The 21,691-nt window shown below is 39.8% G+C and overlaps 1 protein-coding gene across 2 annotated transcripts in view; it reads left to right on the forward strand.

Moving 5' to 3' along the window:
- smad3 (SMAD family member 3) overlaps positions 1-21,691 on the forward strand; it is a 61,033-nt gene that overhangs the window by 35,381 nt on the left and 3,961 nt on the right. For both annotated transcript variants that reach the window (XM_018092042.2, NM_001008436.2), the window contains 7 exon segments: positions 5,411-5,604; positions 7,227-7,361; positions 8,105-8,176; positions 8,987-9,037; positions 14,455-14,667; positions 16,066-16,203; positions 17,414-17,558. In XM_018092042.2, the coding sequence (XP_017947531.1) occupies positions 5,411-5,604; positions 7,227-7,361; positions 8,105-8,176; positions 8,987-9,037; positions 14,455-14,667; positions 16,066-16,203; positions 17,414-17,558 (948 nt within the window).

Below are 21,691 nucleotides of genomic sequence, written 5' to 3' on the forward strand. Positions count from 1 at the left end.
ACCGACATATTCCACAGGTTTTACATCATTTACTTTAGTCCCTGCCCCAGTGGAAACCCACGCAAGCACTGGATGTACAAGCACCTTGCCAACAGTGCCCTGGCTGGAATCAATCTTAGGAACTTTACTTAGCTCCATTTCTAGCATGCATTACTCCTCAGTGTTTGATGTCACATAAAGCCCCAAGAAAATATGTGCAGTCTATTTAACTCCCTGTCATATCAAGCAATGAAGTTCTTGATTCTGTCAATTAGTAATGGTCACTAATACACTATTTCACATTATAAATTTAGGGTTTTGTATTGTTCTGTTTAACTTGTTATCCCTGAGCCACACTATTAGCAAATATTTCTAAACCCACCTAAATTGCCTATGACACCCCTTTCACTACTTTCCATGTACTAGTCAGCATTTTACTGAGCCCTTTCTGCAGGGCCTGATACCTATATTCTGGTTTAGTACTTCTTTTACATCTTAAAGAATAGGAGTTATAAGTAACTCGCCTATATTGCCTATGACACCCCGTTCACTACTTTCCATGTACTGGTCAGCGTTTTACTGATCTTCTCTGCAGGGCCTGCTCCCTATATTCTGGTTTAGTACTTCTTTCCCACCAGCCTACTAAATAGCAACTGTCTATGGCATCTTACAGCAGCCCCTATGGGATTTGCCAGAATCCACAGATTGCCAGTCCGGGCTTGTCTATGACAGGGGCTAAGGCCAGGCCTGCCTTGTTCCCACTGACCATGTTGCAGAGCTTGGGTATGCCATGGACACAAGTGCTTTCTGAATGAGCACTAAGGGACACGATTTTCACCCCATAGTGCAGTGTTCTAGAAGTTGTGTTTATGGCAATAATAAACAAAGCCATTGTATTTAAATTCCCACTCCCTAGAAACATATGGAATCTGTTTTAGTTTTAGATAATACTGCTAAATGTGTTAATAGTTTAAAATATTCCTTTTTTTCCTCTTTGCTAAACCGTGTGATGGTAAATGCTGTTAAATGTAAAAATAAATCACACACACACAGACTCACACAAAAACAGCTTAAATTCCCTCCATAGAGGAAATGAATCATCCTATATAATTCCTTGCCGTGAAGTTAGGGGGGAAGAGGAAGTGAAAGGGATTGGTACAGGAAGGCTGTGTGACAGAGCAGGTTGCGTTTAATGGGAGGAGGGGGGGACACATGGAAGTAACACAGGTTTAGTTTGTGCTTCCCTGAGTCCATATTAAAAAGGTATCCAGCAGGGCTTAGTACATCATTAACAGAATGGGGCTGAGAGCTTTGTGTTTTTTGAAGAGTGATGGCTTCTTAATAACTGAACATCATCCACTGCAGTATAATAGTGCAGACTTGTACATATTGCAAATAAATTGTATTCTATAATCCTAAATAAAACAGAATAGTTGAACTTTTCCCAAACTTTACTGCATACCCCTAATATCAAGTGGCCATAGAGTTGGTTTCATTATCTTCATCCATTAAATAGTTAAAAAGCTTTGAGCTTAAGGAGAGCCTAGTGACAGTGTCCGTGATTGTTTTCTGTTCCCTAGAGCATTTTTTCAGAGGCACGTGCCATGTACACCTATGTTTAGCCTGAGCCCAATGAATAGGGCTTGTGTTCACAATGTGTTACGACAACTCATAGATTTTTATTAATATATATCAGTATTTCTTTACACCCCTCCACACACAGCAGTTATTGGTGATGGGAAATAATTTAGTCCTATCCCCTACAGCCATTTGTCGTAAGCAAAAAATACCTTCCAAATGTCCAGTTGTCTACAGTTTGCCACAAATTAAAGGAGCCATGTTACACTGGGAAAGGGGCATTGTCTGGGCACAATAATTTTTTACATACAATGTTATAGGGCATTTAGAATGCAACAGTGTAGGGAAATTAACTGCAAAAAGAGAATATAGTAAAAGAAAATATATGCAGACCCAAAGAACTGTACTTTGGGCTTATTTCTACGGACAAGACAGCGTCTCATTAAGATGTATGTAATAATGTGCATATTTTCTTCTAATGAGCTGTGATGAATTCCTTGGCTTGAAAGCTATTTCAGAACCCTAGAGGCAACCCAGGAAAATGATGACTAGTGGGTTGTATTAAAGAATGTTTCTATTTAAAATAGTTGAGGAACAAAAACGAACTGCATTTTATGATCTAAATTTACAATATTTGTGACTGTCTACAGAAAGACCACCTATTAAGCTAAAAAGCCCCCTGAAACTTTCTGACCTACTGCTTTGAATAAACAGACTGATATTAAAGGTTCGGTCTGTTCACTGCATAGACACGTGGGCAGAAAAGCAGATTCTTCTGGGCAATATGTGTTGTCAGCTATTCTTAGATATTGAGGCAAAATTAAAAGGCTAGAAAACATTATTTTGGTCTCTCTATCTGGGTTTCTTTGGGCTTTTTACACTTGGGGATAGGTTGCAGAAAGTTGGGTTTCATTAACATTCCTGCCCAGGAAAGTAAACAAGGTGATATTTAGGGTCACCCCTGTTTCTTTTTCTGACCCCCTCTTTTCACATAGATTTTCCTGTAAAAACAAGAATAAACCTTTGGGGCACATTTACTAATCCACGAACGCCCGAAAGTGTCCGAATGCATTTTTTTTCGTATTGATAGGTACTTTTGAGACTTTCTTGCGATTTTTCCGTATTTTGCGCGACTTTTTCGTTGCCGTTACGACTTTATCATATATTTTCCGCGACTTTTTCGTCGCCGTCGCGAAAAATTCAGATTGGTTTTACAATCTCAATACGAAATTGCTCAATACGAAAAAATCGCGCAAAATACGATAAAGTCGTGGCGGCGACGAAAAAGTTGGGCAAAATAGGAAAAAACCGCGACAGAGACGAAAAAGTCGCAAAATTTTAGTTTCCAATCCGGATTAGAGGATTAGTTAATGTTCCCCTTTGTGTTGTAGATAGTTAGCACAATAAATATACTTTTGTCTTCGTTCACAGTACATGTTATATTTATTTTACACCTAGTGGTGGTTTGAAATTGGCCTTTAAAGGCACAGATCTCCTGCTTTGGTAGATACTAGTTTGAGGATGACACAGGGGAGCCCTGCATTGCGCAGAGCATATAATCCCTTACACAGAACATTAGAGCATTGGCTGATCAGCTTCAGATCCCTTACACATTGGGTAATTTGGGTCTAATTAATCACCCATGATTATGTGCGCATGCACAAGAAATGCATCAGGCAAATTGTTTTAGATGAGTGAATAAAATTATGTTTTAACTGACATCGGGCAATGGTTACGGCGTTTGATTGAAGCTGTTCATTTTCATGGATGGTTATTGCTCCTTTAAGCTACAGCTTCAGGGCTTCTGGAACCCGGACTACCCATCGGCAATGGTGAGTTTTAGAAGTCGTTAGAAGCTTTCCCTCTTTACAGAATAATTTGAAACAAGCAACAGACCCGGGGTCTTGTGTACACCCGGGTCAACATTAATTTTGGGTATGACTCTACTAGAATCTGTTATTTCTTTACTTACATACTTGTTTGCTATAATTATCTTAACTATTTTTGTTTTGTATTTGGAGTGAGCCTAATAAACCTCTCTTTTACGCATTTGGCTTTTGATCGAATTAATCGACATTGCAAAAATGTTTGGAAATATCCCAAATTTAGGAGAAGCAGATTGCATTGACAACTGTACCCTCAAAACCCCCTAAAAATCCTCAAGCATGCTCATGTGCCCTTACTCTTTTAACTCAACCTATAATTTTTTTTTGGCACAGATACTTGTGCTACTTTATGCCCTTATATTTATTGTTTCTGTGTTTTACTTTGTCTGCACTGTTTATCTTATCAAACCAGAACACCCCTTTGTGACCTGTCACACATCCTGTATGTTTCCTTATTCCTTCCGATTGATATATAGATTCCACAGAGCTCATCTCCAGGGTGTGAACGAAACAATAACTCTGATCAATAAACTTGCTTCAAAATAAAACACTATTTCTATTGCGCTATTTCAGAGTAGTAAAAAGTGCAAAGTATAGTCCAGCAAAGCTCTTTCAAATCAGCACAGCCAGGGTCATTCTTTTTAAATTAAAGTGTTTATAAAGTGAAAAAGTAAGTCTGTTTGCAGGTTCCCCTTTAAAAAATAAAGGTGTAATTGAGGTGCTCTGTGTTCATTAAAAAATCTGTATCATCCTGCCATCCAGAACATGGAGCAGCACTGATGGTTTTGAAGCTGTGCAGCCACTTTCTGTCTGAAGATTTATGCATTGAGTAACCAGAGTGAGTGGAGCAAATGGGATAATTGCAGGAAGAAGATCGTGTTTTTTTTTATAAAAATGGTACAGATGTTGTAATAAATGTATATTGAAGACAGTTTTATTTTTTAATGAAGAAACTGCAAACTGTTAATTTTTCACTTTAGAACACTTTTAACTTCTAGTATGACATAGACCGTCAAGTTAACATAAAGATGATTTACCCAATTAAAGTGATATTCACATTTGCGCTTTTCACAATTCTGCCATATGTTCATGTAAATATATATTCTTAACATTCAAGGCTATGATCTTAAGTCTGTTTAGACTGTTGAGTCTGTGTACTGAAGTCTTCTTTTTTTAATGTCATGGTTTAAGGAAGGGTATTTCTGTGTGGATTTCCTAGCCACTTGCTATCCAAGCAGTGGACTGTATTGAATTGTAGGAGGCAACAAAACACTGCAACGACCCCCTCCTACACACACACACACAAACAAAATTCAGAAGGGAACGTTGCCAGGATGTTTCTAAAATATATATGTTATATGGGTGGTAAGTGTATAATTCAGTACACTGGTTCCAGATTGGTCCCTATTTAAAGAAATGGTTGCTAATTTTGTGCCCTTACACTTTGTATTTTTATGCATTTTCTTCTATCTATTGTAGGTACTATAATATTATAGTCATTTTATGTAAAGTATATTTCAATTTTTTTAAATAAAAAAACTCAAGTTTCTTATAGTATGGTAATAGTGAAGCAACACCAGATTTATAATTTCTTGCATTAGTTATCCTGTGTACCTCCTGCAAATTTGCATTTTGAAAACTGTTGCTCAAAATGCACAAGGCGAGAAAGTTGCAGCTACAAAAAAGTAAAAAAGCAGCTGCTTACTTAAGATTTCTGTAGAGTTGCAGCTGCAAAGTTGCATCTATATGGGATTCCATAGACCTCAGACTATGAACCTCTGCAGTTTGCATAGTGTTCCATCAGTGCTGCAGAAAGAAACAGTTACAGTTGGAATAAAACGAACATTAACATGGTGTTTTAATTCAGGAAGACAAAAAGAATTTTGTTTTCTAGTAACAGTGGAGTTGGTTGCACATTTTGCATCCCTGGTAATTACATTACACATTCATTTGACTTTCCTATGCAGGTCTCTGGATGGAAGGCTCCAGGTGTCCCATCGCAAGGGTTTGCCCCATGTCATATACTGCCGCCTTTGGAGGTGGCCAGATCTACACAGTCACCACGAACTTCGAGCCATGGAGGTGTGTGAATATGCCTTCAACATGAAGAAAGACGAAGTGTGTGTGAATCCTTATCACTACCAGAGAGTGGAGACTCCAGGTATAGGTTCTACATCCCAAACTTTTATAGCCACTCACACAAGCAGATCACAGTCTTAATTAATAAGAGGTATTTCAGTATTTGTTACAGTCAGCAATAGGGAGGAATCTACAGAATAGCTTACATAAAGCCATTTATGAGGTAAAAGGTGGGGCCTCCTTCAACAATAAAATCTTTTTATAAAAATAAAAACGTGTAAAAAGAATCATGTTTCTTGATACAAGGAATAAGGAAGAGCAATAAATTGGGGGGAATTTCTGTGAAAAGCTATGCAACAGTGCAAAGAATACCAAGATGTTGTCATGGAACCCTACAAGAAATTTGAAGAAAAACTTTAAAAATATTAAGAGATAAAGTTAGTGGTAATGAAACAAGTGGATGTTGTGAAACACTGACAAGTTCTGTATTCAAATAATGTAGTATTGGACGTCTTGAAAAATTTGAAGAGAGCATAATATACAAACTGTACTGTACGTGTGCTGGTTGCTGGGCAGAAATTAAACTCTGCTAAGCTGTATAGTAGAAACAACTGCAAAATGACATTATGGAGTTCTAGAACTGAAGGCATATGTTTCAGCAGTGATTGGATTCAAAGGTAGAGATTGTGAGGTACTAGAAAGAATAATTCATATAAGCCACAGAAAACAATTGAAGTGATAGGTAGAGAATAAGCAATAGTTAGTGCTAGAGCAGGGGTGGCCAACTTTACAATGGGCACTTTTAGTAAAGATAGGGTATGAGTGTACCACTTTATGTGTTGCCTTGCATTACAATAGAGATGTATGTGACAGTACTGGGCAGCTACTGTGATATACTTGTATTTGTGTATAAATGTATAACTTTGTTTATACATAGTGCTGTGCAACCTCACAATGTAGAAAAGTACACACAGGGAAGACAAGCACTATAATAAATAAATATGTATAAATATACAAAGATTAAGTACCATGTGTTTAGCTCAATCAGTCTTCTGTTCCCTCTTGTGCTAGAATGACACAGAGTAGTATATGTGTGAGAAATCACTAAACAGTTGTATAGCAACAGGAAGTTGGGCAAGACATCGCTTGATGTGTTTCAGATGTAACGTGTGTGGATTTGTATTTTATTTATTTTCTGCCTATGTAGAAGGCCACTATGCTTAATTTTCTTTTCTCTCTCCCTGTTTATTTTCTAACTGATTTATTAAAAGCTGATTGTATTTTTTATTTTCTTTTTTATTTCCTAAAGCTTCTGTGAAGGTATTACTGGCTTAGCTAGCAGTTTATTGTTGCCTAAGAACCTATTTGGCAGGCTGGCCATAAGCTTACTTGATAACTCTGGCAGAGCTTCTGTGTATTCTAATGCAATTATGCGGGTTAATTGGCAAGGGACATGTTATATACATAAGAGGGGCTTGACCTGCCAAATTTTGCCATAATTGGGGTACTCCATGACAGGTACAGTGCTCTTGTTGTTGCCATACCCTGTACAGCACAAATCCTTAGGAAGATAACTACAACCACAATGGCCCTTTCATTGAGAATTTTGCTTTACACCTGCCTAAGAAAATCTGTGTTACTTACTGCTAGTTTGCTTCTAAAACATATTATTATATCCTCTAATTTCTTCCATTTTACTCCCAGTTCTACCTCCAGTGCTGGTTCCACGAAACACCGAAATTCCGGCAGAATTCCCTTCACTCGATGATTACAGCCATTCCATTCCAGAAAATACCAATTTCCCGGCAGGCATTGAGCCACAGATAAACTACATTCCAGGTTTGGCTTTAAACTGTGATAATAGCAGGACAGGGCTGGGCACTCTTATAGCAGGATCAGCGTGGCACATCCCGTTCCTCCCAAGGGAGCACTTCTCAAGTTCATCACCCCTTGGGTTTCTATGCAGTCACTAACACCAAGGGTCAGATTACTTAGCTAGATTTGGATGAACCATGACTCCAGAGAAATAAGCATCAACTGTTATTTCTTAATATCAAATAGAAACACTTGGACCTCAACATTGAAGAGAGGACAGAGAATTGCTCTGTTAAAGGGTCAGTAACACCAAAATTATAAATGCCTAAAATGCTTTTACATATTAGGACTTATTTATGACTTACTATTGCATCAGGCAAAACTGCAAGAGCACTAGGGTCACAAAAATGTACATGTACAAAAAATGGAGTTTGTGTTTCAATGCTAATATATTTAACACATGTAGGGTAGGAAAACTGGCATATCAGTCCTAATGAATAATGCTATTTTTGGTGTTGTTTGCCTTTTAATACAAAACCTTCCCTACACCTTTATATACAGCTTTGAGTTTGTGTTTGCTTTGACTCCAGCATAGTATATCCATCATTTAAATGTTCTTGGATAAAAAATAATTTAAAAAAAATGTATATAGTAGCGTTTTAAAGATTTGCTAGTAAAATGGGACTTTCAGTGTGACTCTTAGCGCAGTGTATTATATCTGTATTATTATTAAAATCTATGTCACTAAACTGATATTGTTACTCTAGAAACTCCTCCTCCTGGTTACTTGAGTGAAGATGGGGAAACAAGCGACCAAATGAACCACAGCATAGATACAGGTAATAAAACAGAGTACGGCGTGTAGGAGCATATAACTATTTTCTGTGTAAACGTGCATCGACATAAGTAAAAGTTAAAGGAGTGGTTCACCTTTCAGTTAAGTTTTAATATGTTATAGAATGCCCTATTTCTAGCAAATTTGCAGTTGGTTTGAAATGGGGGTTACTGACCCCGGCAGCCAACAATTTTATTATTATTGTTACTTTTTATTACTTATCTTTCTATGCAGGCCCTCTACTATTCAAATTTCTATCTCTTGTTTAAACCACTTCCTAGTTGTTAGGGTAAATAAGACCCTAGCAACCAGATAGCTGCTAAAATACCAAATGGAGAACTGCTGCACAAAAAGTTATATAAAAAAATACTGTAACTGAAAAACCATAAAAAATAATAAATGAAGACCAATTGCATATTGTATTCTGAATATCAATGTCTACATCATATTAAAAGTTAATTTAAGGTGAGCTACCCCTTAAATGGACCCCAAGCAGTATTATTTTACTCCCACCAATGCTTTAGGATGATTATGTGTTTCACAAAGATATATTAAATTGCCCTCTACCCCAGGCCCCCCCCCCCCCACCATCTTGCTCAACCCCAATATATGTGTTGGATTAGTAGGTTGATAGTGGAATTACAATGTGTAGGCAACATGAAATGCTTCACTGAAACAACAAATAATGTAAGTGAAGAATACCCTTCTGAGGTTCAGAAGATCGCTGCATATAATCTACTACAGGCACCTACTATATATGCAAAACTTTAAATTTTTCCATTTGTGTGTTTCATTGTGTTATTGTTCTTTTCAGGGTCTCCAAATTTGTCTCCAAACTCTATGTCCCCTGCTCATAGCAACATGGGTAAGTATTATTAACTTTGTAGGAGTTCTAGTATATATTGGGTATGAGATTTTTTTTTATTAAGTATAGGCACTAGGTCACTCTTTCTCTTGGCCTTTGGGCCACTGTACAAACTAAATATCAGTGGCGGCATAGTTTATGTATGTATAGTATGTTCTTCCTATGTCTGTGTGGTTTCCTTACATGTGCCAAAAGCAGACAGGCGTTGATTAAATTGACCATAGTGTCTGTAAATGTGACATGGACTTCACAAATAGTTTTTCCCTGTGCTTGCTATTTTTAAACATGTATGATTGGGACAAATTATTTCAGGTCATACTAGTGTTGTGGCACAGTAATGGAGCATAAAAAAATGAGAGTTATGCTTTTCATTAGCCCAAATAGAGAGGAAAGGGAACACTGACTAAAGATAAAAACCCATGCTGTCAGTAAACAAAAGGTGCTAATACAGGTATGGGATCCCTTATCTGGAAACCCGTTATCCAGAAAGCTCTGAATTACGGAAAGCCTATAGACTCCATTTAATCAAATAATTTAGAATTTTAAAACTGATTTTCTTTTTTCTCTGTTGTAATAAAACAGTACCTTGTAATTGATCCCAACTAAGATATAAATAATCCTTATTGGAGCCAAAACAATCCTATTGGGTATAATTAATGTTTTTTTTAATTTTTTTTAGTAGAATAGAAGGTATGGAGATCCAAATTACGGAAAGACCCCTTATTCAGAATACCCTTGGTCCCGAGCATTCTGGATAACGGGTCCTATACCTGTAGTAAAATGGAGTAGACATTTAGACAGAATAAGACCAAAAAACTATTCCATTCTCAAACAGAACATAAGTAAGCAGCCACACAAAGAAATTATAATAATTTGATTATTGATATATGCAATATAAATAAATCTACCCAGAGAATTAAAAACATGTGTAGTAGAATGAATAAGCCAGGCCTGACTTTGTCCAACCTTACTAATGCTCCTGTGGCTTATATGAGATGTTGGACATGCAGGTGCCTAGATCCTATGGACTATATAATTGTATGTATTATCTGTATCCCAAAGATAACGTCCCTGTCAATCATATTCTAATGACGTTTATTCAACATTGCTACCAAAATCAACTCTTAACTGTATTTTAGAGCTAGACTACTTAATTGCATGATACAAGGGGGAATGGATTACTTTTGGTGTCTTTCTGTAAAGAAGGTAAGGGTTAAACAACCGAGATCTAGCTGTTGACTATCAAAGGCAAATGACAACCTTATGTGTTTGGATCTAAAAAGACAACCCAGCACATATACACACGCAAGTGTAAGCAAGGGCCAGGTCTGGACTGGGATTCAAAATAGGCCCTGGCATTTCAAGTACCATAGGCCCAAACAGCCCCCTACCTGCCCATGAAATAGTGACTGTCTGTGGCATCTTACAGCAGCCCCTCTGGCATTTGTAACATTGCAGCAGTTTCCTTACTTTCTTTTTTCTAAAACAATGTAAGTCCAAGTTTTTATTATGCCCGGAAAACCATTTTTCTCTGCTTTTTAAAGGCACTTGATTTTATCTGGGCGTAGCTGTAAAATGCAAATGTCTCCATTACTTTGGCTTTAAGTTCAGCTTTGTATCTGTATTAAACTCTTGACTCTATCAGCTACAAAAATGTGGTAGTTCTGAGAGTAGTGCAGAGTGGAGCGAGTTCATTCCAGAGTATGGTATGTGTTGGCTGAATCCCGTCAGGAACAGTACGACTGAGACTTCGTTTTTTAAAAACACAGCAGAGTTACCAAGGGAACTGTGATTTGAGTCTTTAGAAAGAAAACATAGTAAGTGTGATTGTGCTGCGCCACATAGGGTTGCAGCCATGTAGCCTCTTTGTTGTTCAAATATATATATGCTTCCCATCTGTTAAGAGGTGCATGTCTGAGACCTGACTCAAACCGTGCCATATTTGTTGCCATTTGCAGGCAACCAATTAAGAGCAAAGTAGGTCTGCAAAATCTCTCTTTATAAAAGTAAAGGTATTTCTGTCTGGATATAGTAGCAGTGACATCCATGATGCCTCTTTGTAATGCCAGACTTCATGAAAGCACAGCTGTGCACAGCTATTGCCTTGGAGCAGTCATAGGGGAATTTAGGATGTGGAATAGATTGGATACACCCAGGTACAATCCATTTGAAATATCTCACCCTAAATTATACTTAGTGTTAAGGATAGCAGTAGTAACGTCAGCAGGCTCTAAAAAGAAGCCGCAGGCCCCCAACCATGCAAATCACAGGATTTACAAGTACGCATCAATCATACGCTGGGTTTCAGTGTGATAGGAGATAAATGTGAGAATAAGCACAACAGAATCATTAAAGGGAATGTAAGTTAAAAAAATAAAATGTTACCAAATAAAGGAAAGTGTTGTTCTAACCTTTAACGCGGTTGCTCACCTTTGAATTAACCTTTAGCATGACATAGACAATCATTTTCTGAGACAATTTTGGGTCTTGTTTGTGTAACAACCAGGCATTGTATGAGAGACTGGAATATGAATGGGAGAGGGGCTGAACAGAAAGATAAAGGATAAAAAGAATAGAATAAAGGATAAACAGTAATAATACTAATAACATTTTAAGCTTACAGAGCAATGGTTTTTTGACCCCCCCAATTTGAAACCTGGAAAGATGTAAACAAGGAAGGCAAACAATTCAAAAACTTTAAAAAAATAATGGCTTTAAAGTTATATGCAAATGGTTAAAATTAAAAGAATTTTTGTCTGTCCCTGTCTGCACTGCTGGTTCTGACACAGTGTTGCAGAAATGGCTCTCCTCCAGCCAAGACTTCATTTGTCCCAATGTCTTGCTTGTCTTTTCACAGGTATATTAATCAACCGGCTTCTGCTACAGTGTGTCAGTAGTCAGAGCGAGCAATATAGAGAAACAAATGGACAGACATCTGTCCACCTTTATTATTATTGGTTATTTGGTTAATTGTTACAATTTTGAATTACTGTATATAAAGATGCCCCAAATTGAATTTTCTTGCTGTTTGGCTTTATGGTCTCTGTACAATGCATGGAATAAAAGTTAAAAACTAAGTAAGCTTATCAGAAAGGTCTATGTAAATACAGCCATAAGCACTCACAGAAACGCTGCACCAAGTCCTCTATCAAAAGAAACACATGATTTCTTGTTTCCTTTTTTGTAAACACGTTCTTAGGGTATCTGAATTCCTCTCTCAGAAAAATCCTTCATTCCGGGGGCCAGAGTCTGTGCAGTTCTCTTCTCTCTCCCCTCTCCTGCTCCCCCACCCTCAAGAATTCATAAAACTCATACCCCCCCACCCTTAGGAATGTGATCTGAGCTACCAACAGCTAGAGCTGCAACAGGAAGCTATGAACATCAAGCTAAAATGGCTTCTGCAATCAGAGAAACCTTCTAGGGCGGCACTAATGTGGCAAATCTATTGGCAGTAAAATGCCATGTAAAATGCAGTAAAATGCCTTAACCTTTAACCATACCACTCCCAAGATTTGAAAGGTAGAAGGAGGGACAAGAATAGCGCAGCAAAACTTTTTCAGGCCATGCCCACTTCATTACCGCACCCCAAAAACAGGCCCATTTTACAAAACCACACCTGAAAAGCATAACATACACAAAGTGCACCAGAAGGCAGACACGGTGGCCCCAATCATTTTATATAGACATATTGTGGCCCTAAGGTTTCCATTACGCATTGTGGCACCTGAATATAATGACAGACAGGACCACTTCCCAAGTAACAGACAGTATTGAATGAAAGTAATGTACACTTTTTGTACAAGGTCCAATTTGAGGGTGGCATAAGGGTTTTTAGGTGCTTCTCCAGCTGAAATGTGCCACGAGTGCCATCTGTTGTTATTCCTTATACGTGATCGCCACCCAAACACAACTTAAGCTTTTTGAAAAGTAAACATAATTTCAACAACTTTGCAATATGCATCAATTAAAAACTATGCAGCCTTTTTATGATTTTTGGCTGATTACTTTGAGATTCTAAAAAAACTTAACAATAGTCGTCTGTCCTCAGCCTCCCTTCATCTTGCATCCTCCAAATCCCACAATTCCTTGCACACATGATGTCAATAAGGAAAGGGACATCACAGTGCAATGCATTGTGGGTTATGTAGGCACTGCATGCTGTTTGTAAGCTGTGAAGAAGTTGCTACAATTTGTGACATCAATATTTTAGTCCCTCCTCCCCTGCAAGGATTTAAATGATGCAGAAAGCGAAGAACTGATTTGCAGCTGGATTTTAGCATATGTGCATTTATGTGGTATTTGTTCATACTCTTTCACATATGAAACTGTTCCAGCCCTAGTAAAAGAGCAGCATGGAATAGGAAAAACATAAAGTGGTTGCAGAATGTTGGGAGTTCTAATTCTGTATTTAGAGGCATTTAGGCTCTATTGATTTAAGGGGGACAGAGTGGTCCATGTAATGCAAAGGGTGGTTGTGCTTGTGCTCCTATAACTGCATTGAGTATTTTATTTACATGTATACTCTCCAATAAAGTGAATTGTCAGCAGTTCTGTAAGAGTAATATATTATGATAGCACTTTATATGAATATAAACATGCCCCTGAGTGCTCTCCTCCCAATCCCGAGAAACTTGGACGGATGCAGGGTTTAAATCAGGCAGTTTGGATTGGCAGGGGGCCAGGCCTTAGTATGTAAGGGCCCTGTCCTTATCAGTGAGGTTGCAGCCCTAAGGGAGTGAGATGGGTCATTGTTTAACTCGGAGCACTCTTCCTCCCCTAGCAGAAAGCTATCACTTCTGAGGAGCGAATCCATGTGTTCATTAGTATTTCCCATTATTTTAGTATCTCATTGCTGAAACCTTGTGAGGAAGAGACACCAGGCTGCTTTCTGCAGATGGTTTTCATTGCCCTCTGAACTGAAACATTCTGCAAAACTGCGTGTCTGGCACAAATGCACACGTTTCCATTGGGGTAACTGCAACATTTAATAATTAACTGAGGATTTAATTTCTCTGTGTGTGTTTTTTTATTTGCTGGAAAGCAAATCCACACAGGGGTAACCTTCCGGCAGTGATTTGATGTGTAGGGAAACCTCGTAGAATGAGAGTCATAGCTGTGTCACTGAAGTGAGCATGGGTTGCATTGCTAAACCAAATGTCTGGCGCTGCTCCATGCTCTGATTGTAGCATAGCAAAAAGACTGGCATCTACCTGATGTTAAACTGCCACCTTCTACTGACTCTGAAACATTATTATTATTATTCTTTATTTATTTAGCACCCACATATTGTGCAGCACTTTGCCCCAGTGGGAGAGCTTAAAGTCTAAATCCCCTATCACATTCTCTCACACACACTGTGGTCAATGTAGTGAAATATAGGAAATGTATATCATCTCCCCTCTGTTGACTCTTTGCAGACCTGCAGCCTGTTACATACTGCGAGCCGGCCTTTTGGTGCTCCATCTCCTACTATGAGCTTAACCAACGTGTGGGGGAGACCTTCCACGCTTCCCAACCCTCCATGACAGTGGATGGATTCACCGATCCTTCCAACTCCGAACGTTTCTGCCTGGGACTGTTGTCCAATGTAAATCGGAATGCGGCTGTGGAAATGACACGGAGACACATTGGTAAATCAGAGGTTTACATTGGCTTATGCATCATTGAGAAATTGAGAAACAGTGGATTTCAGTATCTGTTAACTTCACATAAGGTTTCAGGAGTAGTACTTGCTCTTAAGAGTTCATTCCCTTTTGAGCGACACAGATTGTAATCCATAGCAACCAGATAGCAGGTAGCTTTTACTGGCCAGCATTTATACAGATTAGTTGCTATGGGTTAATGAACCTGGGCCAACTTAAGTCTTGTATTACATTTCCCCTTTAGTGTGTAACAGAAATCATGTAATACAGGTGTGGGCAACCTGCGGCCCTCCAGATGTTCAGTTACATTTTCCAGTTCCCCTTCAACAGCCTCCCACTTCCAGCAGAGGGATGCTAGAAGTCGTAATTTTATGGCATCTGGATTGCCCATCCTGGCTCATTTTTCTTGTTATTTTTCAGTCTAACCAAAGTATGTTGTGTGCCGACTGTGTAATCCTCGCCCTTCTTAGGTGAATTACATTTTAGTGGCTGTTTAAAGTTTAAGGCAGATGCATAAAGGCACATATTGTTCTCCCATCACATTGCACCTAGTTTATTATAAATAAAATGTGGGTACCTAATTTTGCATTTTGACTGCATTTGGCTTCAGCCTTTTTTCTATGATGCCACAATTGGAGGAAAAACCTGTACATGTTGTCTTCATTACTTATTGCACCCCACTGGTAAGCTTTGTATTTGTGCACAGACGTGGAGTCAGGGGGCCCGATCACCTTTATTAGGTGCTGTTTGTGGGATAAGCACCACCCTGAGCTTTATGCTGCTGTAAGCCTTCCCCTTTACTTTCTGCAGGAGAAGAAAATCAAGTCTGTAGCCAAAGCAACTGGAAGAATTCTCTCTTCTAGTTATGTCAGCGGTTACCAAAAATTTTCCATTCTGGAGTGAAAGCAGAGGACCTCCCACAATATAAAATCTATTCGGCATGCACAGGAGGTTCTCTGCTTGCGTCCTCTCAGCGGCGAGATCCCCACTTCCCAGATATCCTATACATGCCTTTTAGTAAATGACAGTTGCTCACTATGTAAATATATGTAGTTAAATATAGCTTTCAAAATATCTGCTGTATTAACTGGCCAAGTGGCAGCAGTTTTCATTGTGTTTTTTACATTCAGGCTTGTGCCACCAATGACTTTGGACAGTGTCCATTTCACACACACAGTGCATAAAGTATAGGACATTGTGACCTTGAACTGTTGCATTCTTGTTTTCTTTTATTTAGAGAGAGCTGTCAGAAGAGGGTTTGGGGTGTATTAGCTCATTACTGGAGGGCATATTATAGCTTTGTCTCTGAGTGATCCATAACCGCACCATATGTCTCACTTCCTGCCATGTTTTCCTGTGTACTCATGGGAATGTTTTTGTTTGTAGGGAGAGGCGTGCGGCTGTATTACATCGGAGGGGAAGTGTTTGCTGAGTGCCTCAGTGACAATGCCATATTTGTACAGTCCCCAAATTGTAACCAGCGCTACGGTTGGCATCCTGCCACGGTCTGCAAGATTCCACCAGGTACAGTGTTGTTTTTTCGGAAATACAGAATGTTGTAGACTTTATGTAAGGTCTTGTATAACTCCCCAATAGAAGGCACAACATATCACTCCATGTGTTAACCCAGTTTGCTAAATCGAAAAGAAAAAAAATCTGCTTTTACAGATATCCCTTCCCAAGTTTTTGCACCATTTTGGCCTCTTTTGATGCAATAGTTGCTCTTTCTAGGACTCCAAATGATTTGAATTAGTCTGATTGACATTAGAATATGCTCTCACACCAAATATCATCCTAAATGAGGGTTCAGGCCTAGCTTCCAACAAAATTGAGGACTTAAAACCGTCACCTGAGGGCTCACTCTCTATGAGCTTTAGATTGCCCCAGTTTTCTATTTTCTGCGGCCCCCCATAACTCCCATTTCTTCACACCAACTATAAATTGCTGCCCCACAATCTGGGAACCTGTCACTGTTTTTTTTAATAACTAGGCATGATGCAGTAATGTCTTATGCCAAGTCTGATCTCTTTTATACTAGACATACATAATCAAGTGCACATTGCAGACTGTACTGGCTTCTAAGCACCAAGGCCACATACATGTGAGCAGATTGCTGATCAGTAATACAGTATGTGGATTTTATATGTGCTCAGTATCAACACACAAGGGGGCGGATTTATCAAAATGTGAGTTTAGAGCTCAATACATAAAAACTCACCTGTGTTCTATTCATTCCTATGGGATTTTTAAAAGGGTATTTATCAATAGGTGAAATTTAGAACTCACAATTTGATAAATACACTTCCAAAACCCCATAGGAATGAATAGAACGTGGGTGAGTTTTTATGTATTGAGCTCTAAACTCACATTTTGATAAATCTGCCCAAGGTGTCAGTACTATTAGAGGCATATCAAACCTTCAGCTATTCAGCATCCTGGTGTTTAAACCTGCAATAACGTGCAGCCTGGGTATTTAGAATGGTTGAGAAAGGTTCAAAACAGCTGCAGGGCCTGTCAGTCTCCAGCACTGGCTTTAGGCTGAGATCCTGTTGGAAATATGGAATGTAAACGTACATTAATTTCCCCATCTTTCAAAAAGTGCAAGAAGTATTCAGTTACACCTTTCTAAACATACTTGAATGATACAACATAGCTGAACAAGCAAAGTGTAAATGTGGGTAACAGCATTTCAAAGACTGTGTAATATTAAAACAATTTGTTTATTTTTGTGCAGGCTGTAACCTGAAGATATTTAATAACCAGGAGTTTGCTGCTCTTTTGGCTCAGTCAGTAAATCAAGGCTTTGAGGCTGTGTATCAGCTCACTAGGATGTGCACCATACGCATGAGTTTTGTCAAGGGCTGGGGAGCCGAATACAGGTTGGTGTTAAAGAAGCCACATTTTGCCTCTATCTTGGTCTTTTTGCTATCCTTATTTGTTAACAGTAGGTTTGTGCTGTTTGTAGCATTGCTGTAAGTCATAACCTCCAGAGGGTGAGCATAGTGTGGATGTTAGATGTAGTTTATACATGGTATAGCATTGTATAAAGTACTTGGTCCTTTTGACAAAGACCAGACTGTTCACAGTGCTATTAATGTAAGCTCCTGCCCAGGGTGCATTTAAAGGGGTAAAGATAGAGCTATAAACAGTTTTTCCCCAGTTCCAGCATCCTTTCCCCAAAGATAAATACCCAGTGCCATATTTGTTTTTAAAATTTTCGTGTGGATCTGCATTGATTGAGTATTGGCCTTGCATTTCTCATTAAGTTAGTTAATTCACACCACTAGTGGTAGTCCACAGCATGCAGGAAAACATAAAAAGGTGTGATAGTTGAAGAGTAGTTACCAGCAAACCTGGTAATGTTTCTGACTGGAGTACTGTTCATCTTGATATTTTGTACATTAGCATTATGTAGCATGTTTTGAACTGCAGTCTTTACAGAAGAATTGTCTTAAATTGTTAATAAAAAGCCATGGCATGGTTTCAGCACTTCTGATCAAGCTTCCTGCAAGAATCAGCAAACAGCAAATGTATAGGGAACTCCTAGGAAAGGTGAACATAGAAAAGCCCATGCTGCTTAACCCAAGGAAAGAGAATCATAGAAAAGCTAATGCTGCTCAACCCAAGGAGAGAGGATCATAGAAAAGCTAGTGCTGCTCAACCCAAGGAGAGAGGAACATAGAAAAGCTAGTGCTGCTCAACCCAAGGAGAGAGGAACATAGAAAAACCCATGCTGCTTAACCCAAGGAGAGAGGAACATAGAAAAGCCCATGCTGCTTAACCCAAGGAGAGGGGAACATAGAAAAGCCCATGCTGCTCAACCCAAGGAGAGAGGAACATAGAAAAGCTAGTGCTGCTCAACCCAAGGAGAGAGGAACATAGAAAAACCCATGCTGCTTAACCCAAGGAGAGAGGAACATATAAAAGCCCATGCTGCTCAACCCAAGGAAAGAGGAACATAGAAAAGCCCATGCTGCTTAACCCAAGGAGAGGGGAACATAGAAAAGCCCATGCTGCTCAACCCAAGTAGAGAGGATCATAGAAAAGCTAGTGCTGCTCAACCCAAGGAGAGAGGAACATAGAAAAGCTAGTGCTGCTCAACCCAAGGAGACAGGATCATAGAAAAGCTAGTGCTGCTCAACCCAAGGAGAGAGGAACATAGAAAAGCCCATGCTGCTCAGTCCAAGGAGAGAGTAACATAGAAAAGCCCATGCTGCTCAACCCAAGGAAAGAGGAACATAGAAAAGCCCATGCTGCTCAACCCAAGGAAAGAGGATCATAGAAAAGCCCGTGCTGCTCAACCCAAGGAAAGAGGAACATAGAAAAGCTAATGCTGCTCAACCCAACAAGAGAGGAACATAGAAAAGCCCATGCTGCTCAATCCAAGGAAAGGGGATCATAGAAAAGCCGCCCATGCTGCTCAACCCAAGGAAAGAGGATCATAGAAAAGCCGCCCATGCTGCTCAGCCCAAGGAGAGAGGAACATAGAAAAGCCCATGCTGCTCAACCCAAGCAAAGAGAAACATAGAAAAGCTAATGCTGCTCAGTCCAAGGAGAGAGGAACATAGAAAAGCCCATGCTGCTCACCCCATGGAAAGAGAAACATAGAAAAGCTAATGCTGCTCAACCCAAGGAAAGAGAAATATAGAAAAGCTAATGCTGCTCAACCCAAGGAAAGAGAAACATAGAAAAGCTAATGCTGCTCAGTCCAAGGAGAGAGGAATATAGAAAAGCCCATGCTGCTCAGCCCAAGGAAAGAGGATAATAGAAAAGCTAATGCTGCTCAGCCCAACAAGAGAGGAACATAGAAAAGCTAGTCCTGCTCAACCCAACAAGAGAAGAACATAGAAAAGCCCATGCTGCTCAACCCAAGGAAAGAGGAACATAGAAAAGCTAATGCTGCTCAATCCAACAAGAGAGGAACATAGAAAAGCCCATGCTGCTCAACCCAAGGAAAGAGTATCATAGAAAAGCCGCCCATGCTGCTCAACCCAAGGAAAGAGGATCATAGAAAAGCTGCCCATGCTGCTCAGCCCAAGGAGAGAGGAACATAGAAAAGCCCATGCTGCTCAACCCAAGGAAAGAGAAACATAGAAAAGCTAATGCTGCTCAGCCCAAGGAGAGAGGAACATAGAAAAGCCCATGCTGCTCAACCCAAGGAAAGAGAAACATAGAAAAGCTAATGCTGCTCAACCCAAGGAAAGAGAAACATAGAAAAGCTAATGCTGCTCAACCCAACAAGAGAGGAACATAGAAAAGCCCATGCTGCTCAGTCCAAGGAGAGAGGAACATAGAAAAGCCCATGCTGCTCAACCCAAGGAAAGAGGATCATAGAAAAGCCCATGCTGCTCAGTCCAAGGAGAGAGGAACATAGAAAAGCCCATGCTGCTCAGTCCAAGGAGAGAGGAACATACAAAAGCCCATGCTGCTCAGTCCAAGGAGAGAGGAACATAGAAAAGCCCATGCTGCTCAGCCCAAGGAAAGAGGATCATAGAAAATCTAATGCTGCTCAGCCCAACAAGAGAGGAACATAGAAAAGCCCATGCTGCTCAGTCCAAGGAGAGAGGAACATAGAAAAGCCCATGCTGCTCAACCCAAGGAAAGAGGATCATAGAAAAGCTAATACTGCTCAGCCCAACAAGAGAGGAACATAGAAAAGCTAGTCCTGCTCAGCCCAACAAGAGAGGAACATAGAAAAGCTAGTCCTGCTCAGCCCAACAAGAGAGGAACATAGAAAAGCTAGTCCTGCTCAACCCAACAAGAGAAGAACATAGAAAAGCCCATGCTGCTCAACCCAAGGAAAGAGGATCATAGAAAAGCTAATGCTGCTCAGCCCAAGGAGAGAGGAACATAGAAAAGCCCATGCTGCTCAGCCCAAGGAAAGAGGAACATAGAAAAGCCGCCCATGCTGCTCAGCCCAAGGAGAGAGGATCATAGAAAAGCTAGTCCTGCTCAACCCAACAAGAAAGGGAAAATAGAAAAGCCCATGCTGCTCAGCCCAAGGTAAGAGGATCATAGAAAAGCTAGTGCTGCTCAACCCCACGAGAGAAGAACATAGAAAAGCCCATGCTGCTCAGTCCAAGGAGAGAGGAACATAGAAAAGCCATCGCTGCTCAACCCCACGAGAGAACATAGAAAAGCCCATGCTGCTCAGTCCAAGGAGAGAGGAACATAGAAAAGCCCATTGCTGCTCAGTCCAAGGAGAGAGGAACATAGAAAAGCCCATGCTGCTCAGTCCAAGGAGAGAGGAACATAGAAAAGCCCATTGCTGCTCAGTCCAAGGAGAGAGGAACATAGAAAAGCCCATTGCTGCTCAGCCCAAACAGAGAGGAACATGGAAAAGCCCATGCTGCTCAGTCCAAGGAAAGAGGATCATAGAAAAGCTAGTGCTGCTCAACCCAAGGAAATAGGAACGTAGAAAAAGTACATATTGCTCAACCCAAGAAAAGGGGAACATAGAAAAGCCCATTCTGCTCAACCCTGTTGTGCCGGGTAACTTCAGTGTAGCTTTCTCACTAGTTATATCAATTTCATTAATGGTAATATTGTGTGTTGACAAGGCTCCACAAGCAATAATGGAGAATATCACTTCCCCGGGACAAGTTGTTTATTCTACAGACATTTAGACATATGTTTTGTGATGGTTTTCCTGTATGTGTGTTCATTTCCAGTCACACTGCACTCTGGATGTCCTTTTGCTTACCTACTAAACATGTCTGTGTTTACAATTTCCAAAAAATGGTGACATTTGTGTTATGCCCCAGTGTCCATAGTGTGTCAGTACTGTGACAGATGCCTTTATATGAAGGGTGTAGCGCACACACAGCATGCCAAAATGAAACATTCTGCTGTTGTGGGAGCAGCAAAGACACCCAGCACAGATCCCAGCTCTGCATGTTGAGTTCCAGATGTTCAGTGACCATTGTGCCATTAACCCATTTGTGCCAGACTTCAGTGCATGGTGCTGCAGGATAGGACATAGTCACGTTGTACACTGGTTTCTTGCAGAAGA

The sequence above is a fragment of the Xenopus tropicalis genome, chromosome 3 (assembly GCF_000004195.4).
Source record: "Xenopus tropicalis strain Nigerian chromosome 3, UCB_Xtro_10.0, whole genome shotgun sequence".
Taxonomy (NCBI): domain Eukaryota; kingdom Metazoa; phylum Chordata; class Amphibia; order Anura; family Pipidae; genus Xenopus; species Xenopus tropicalis.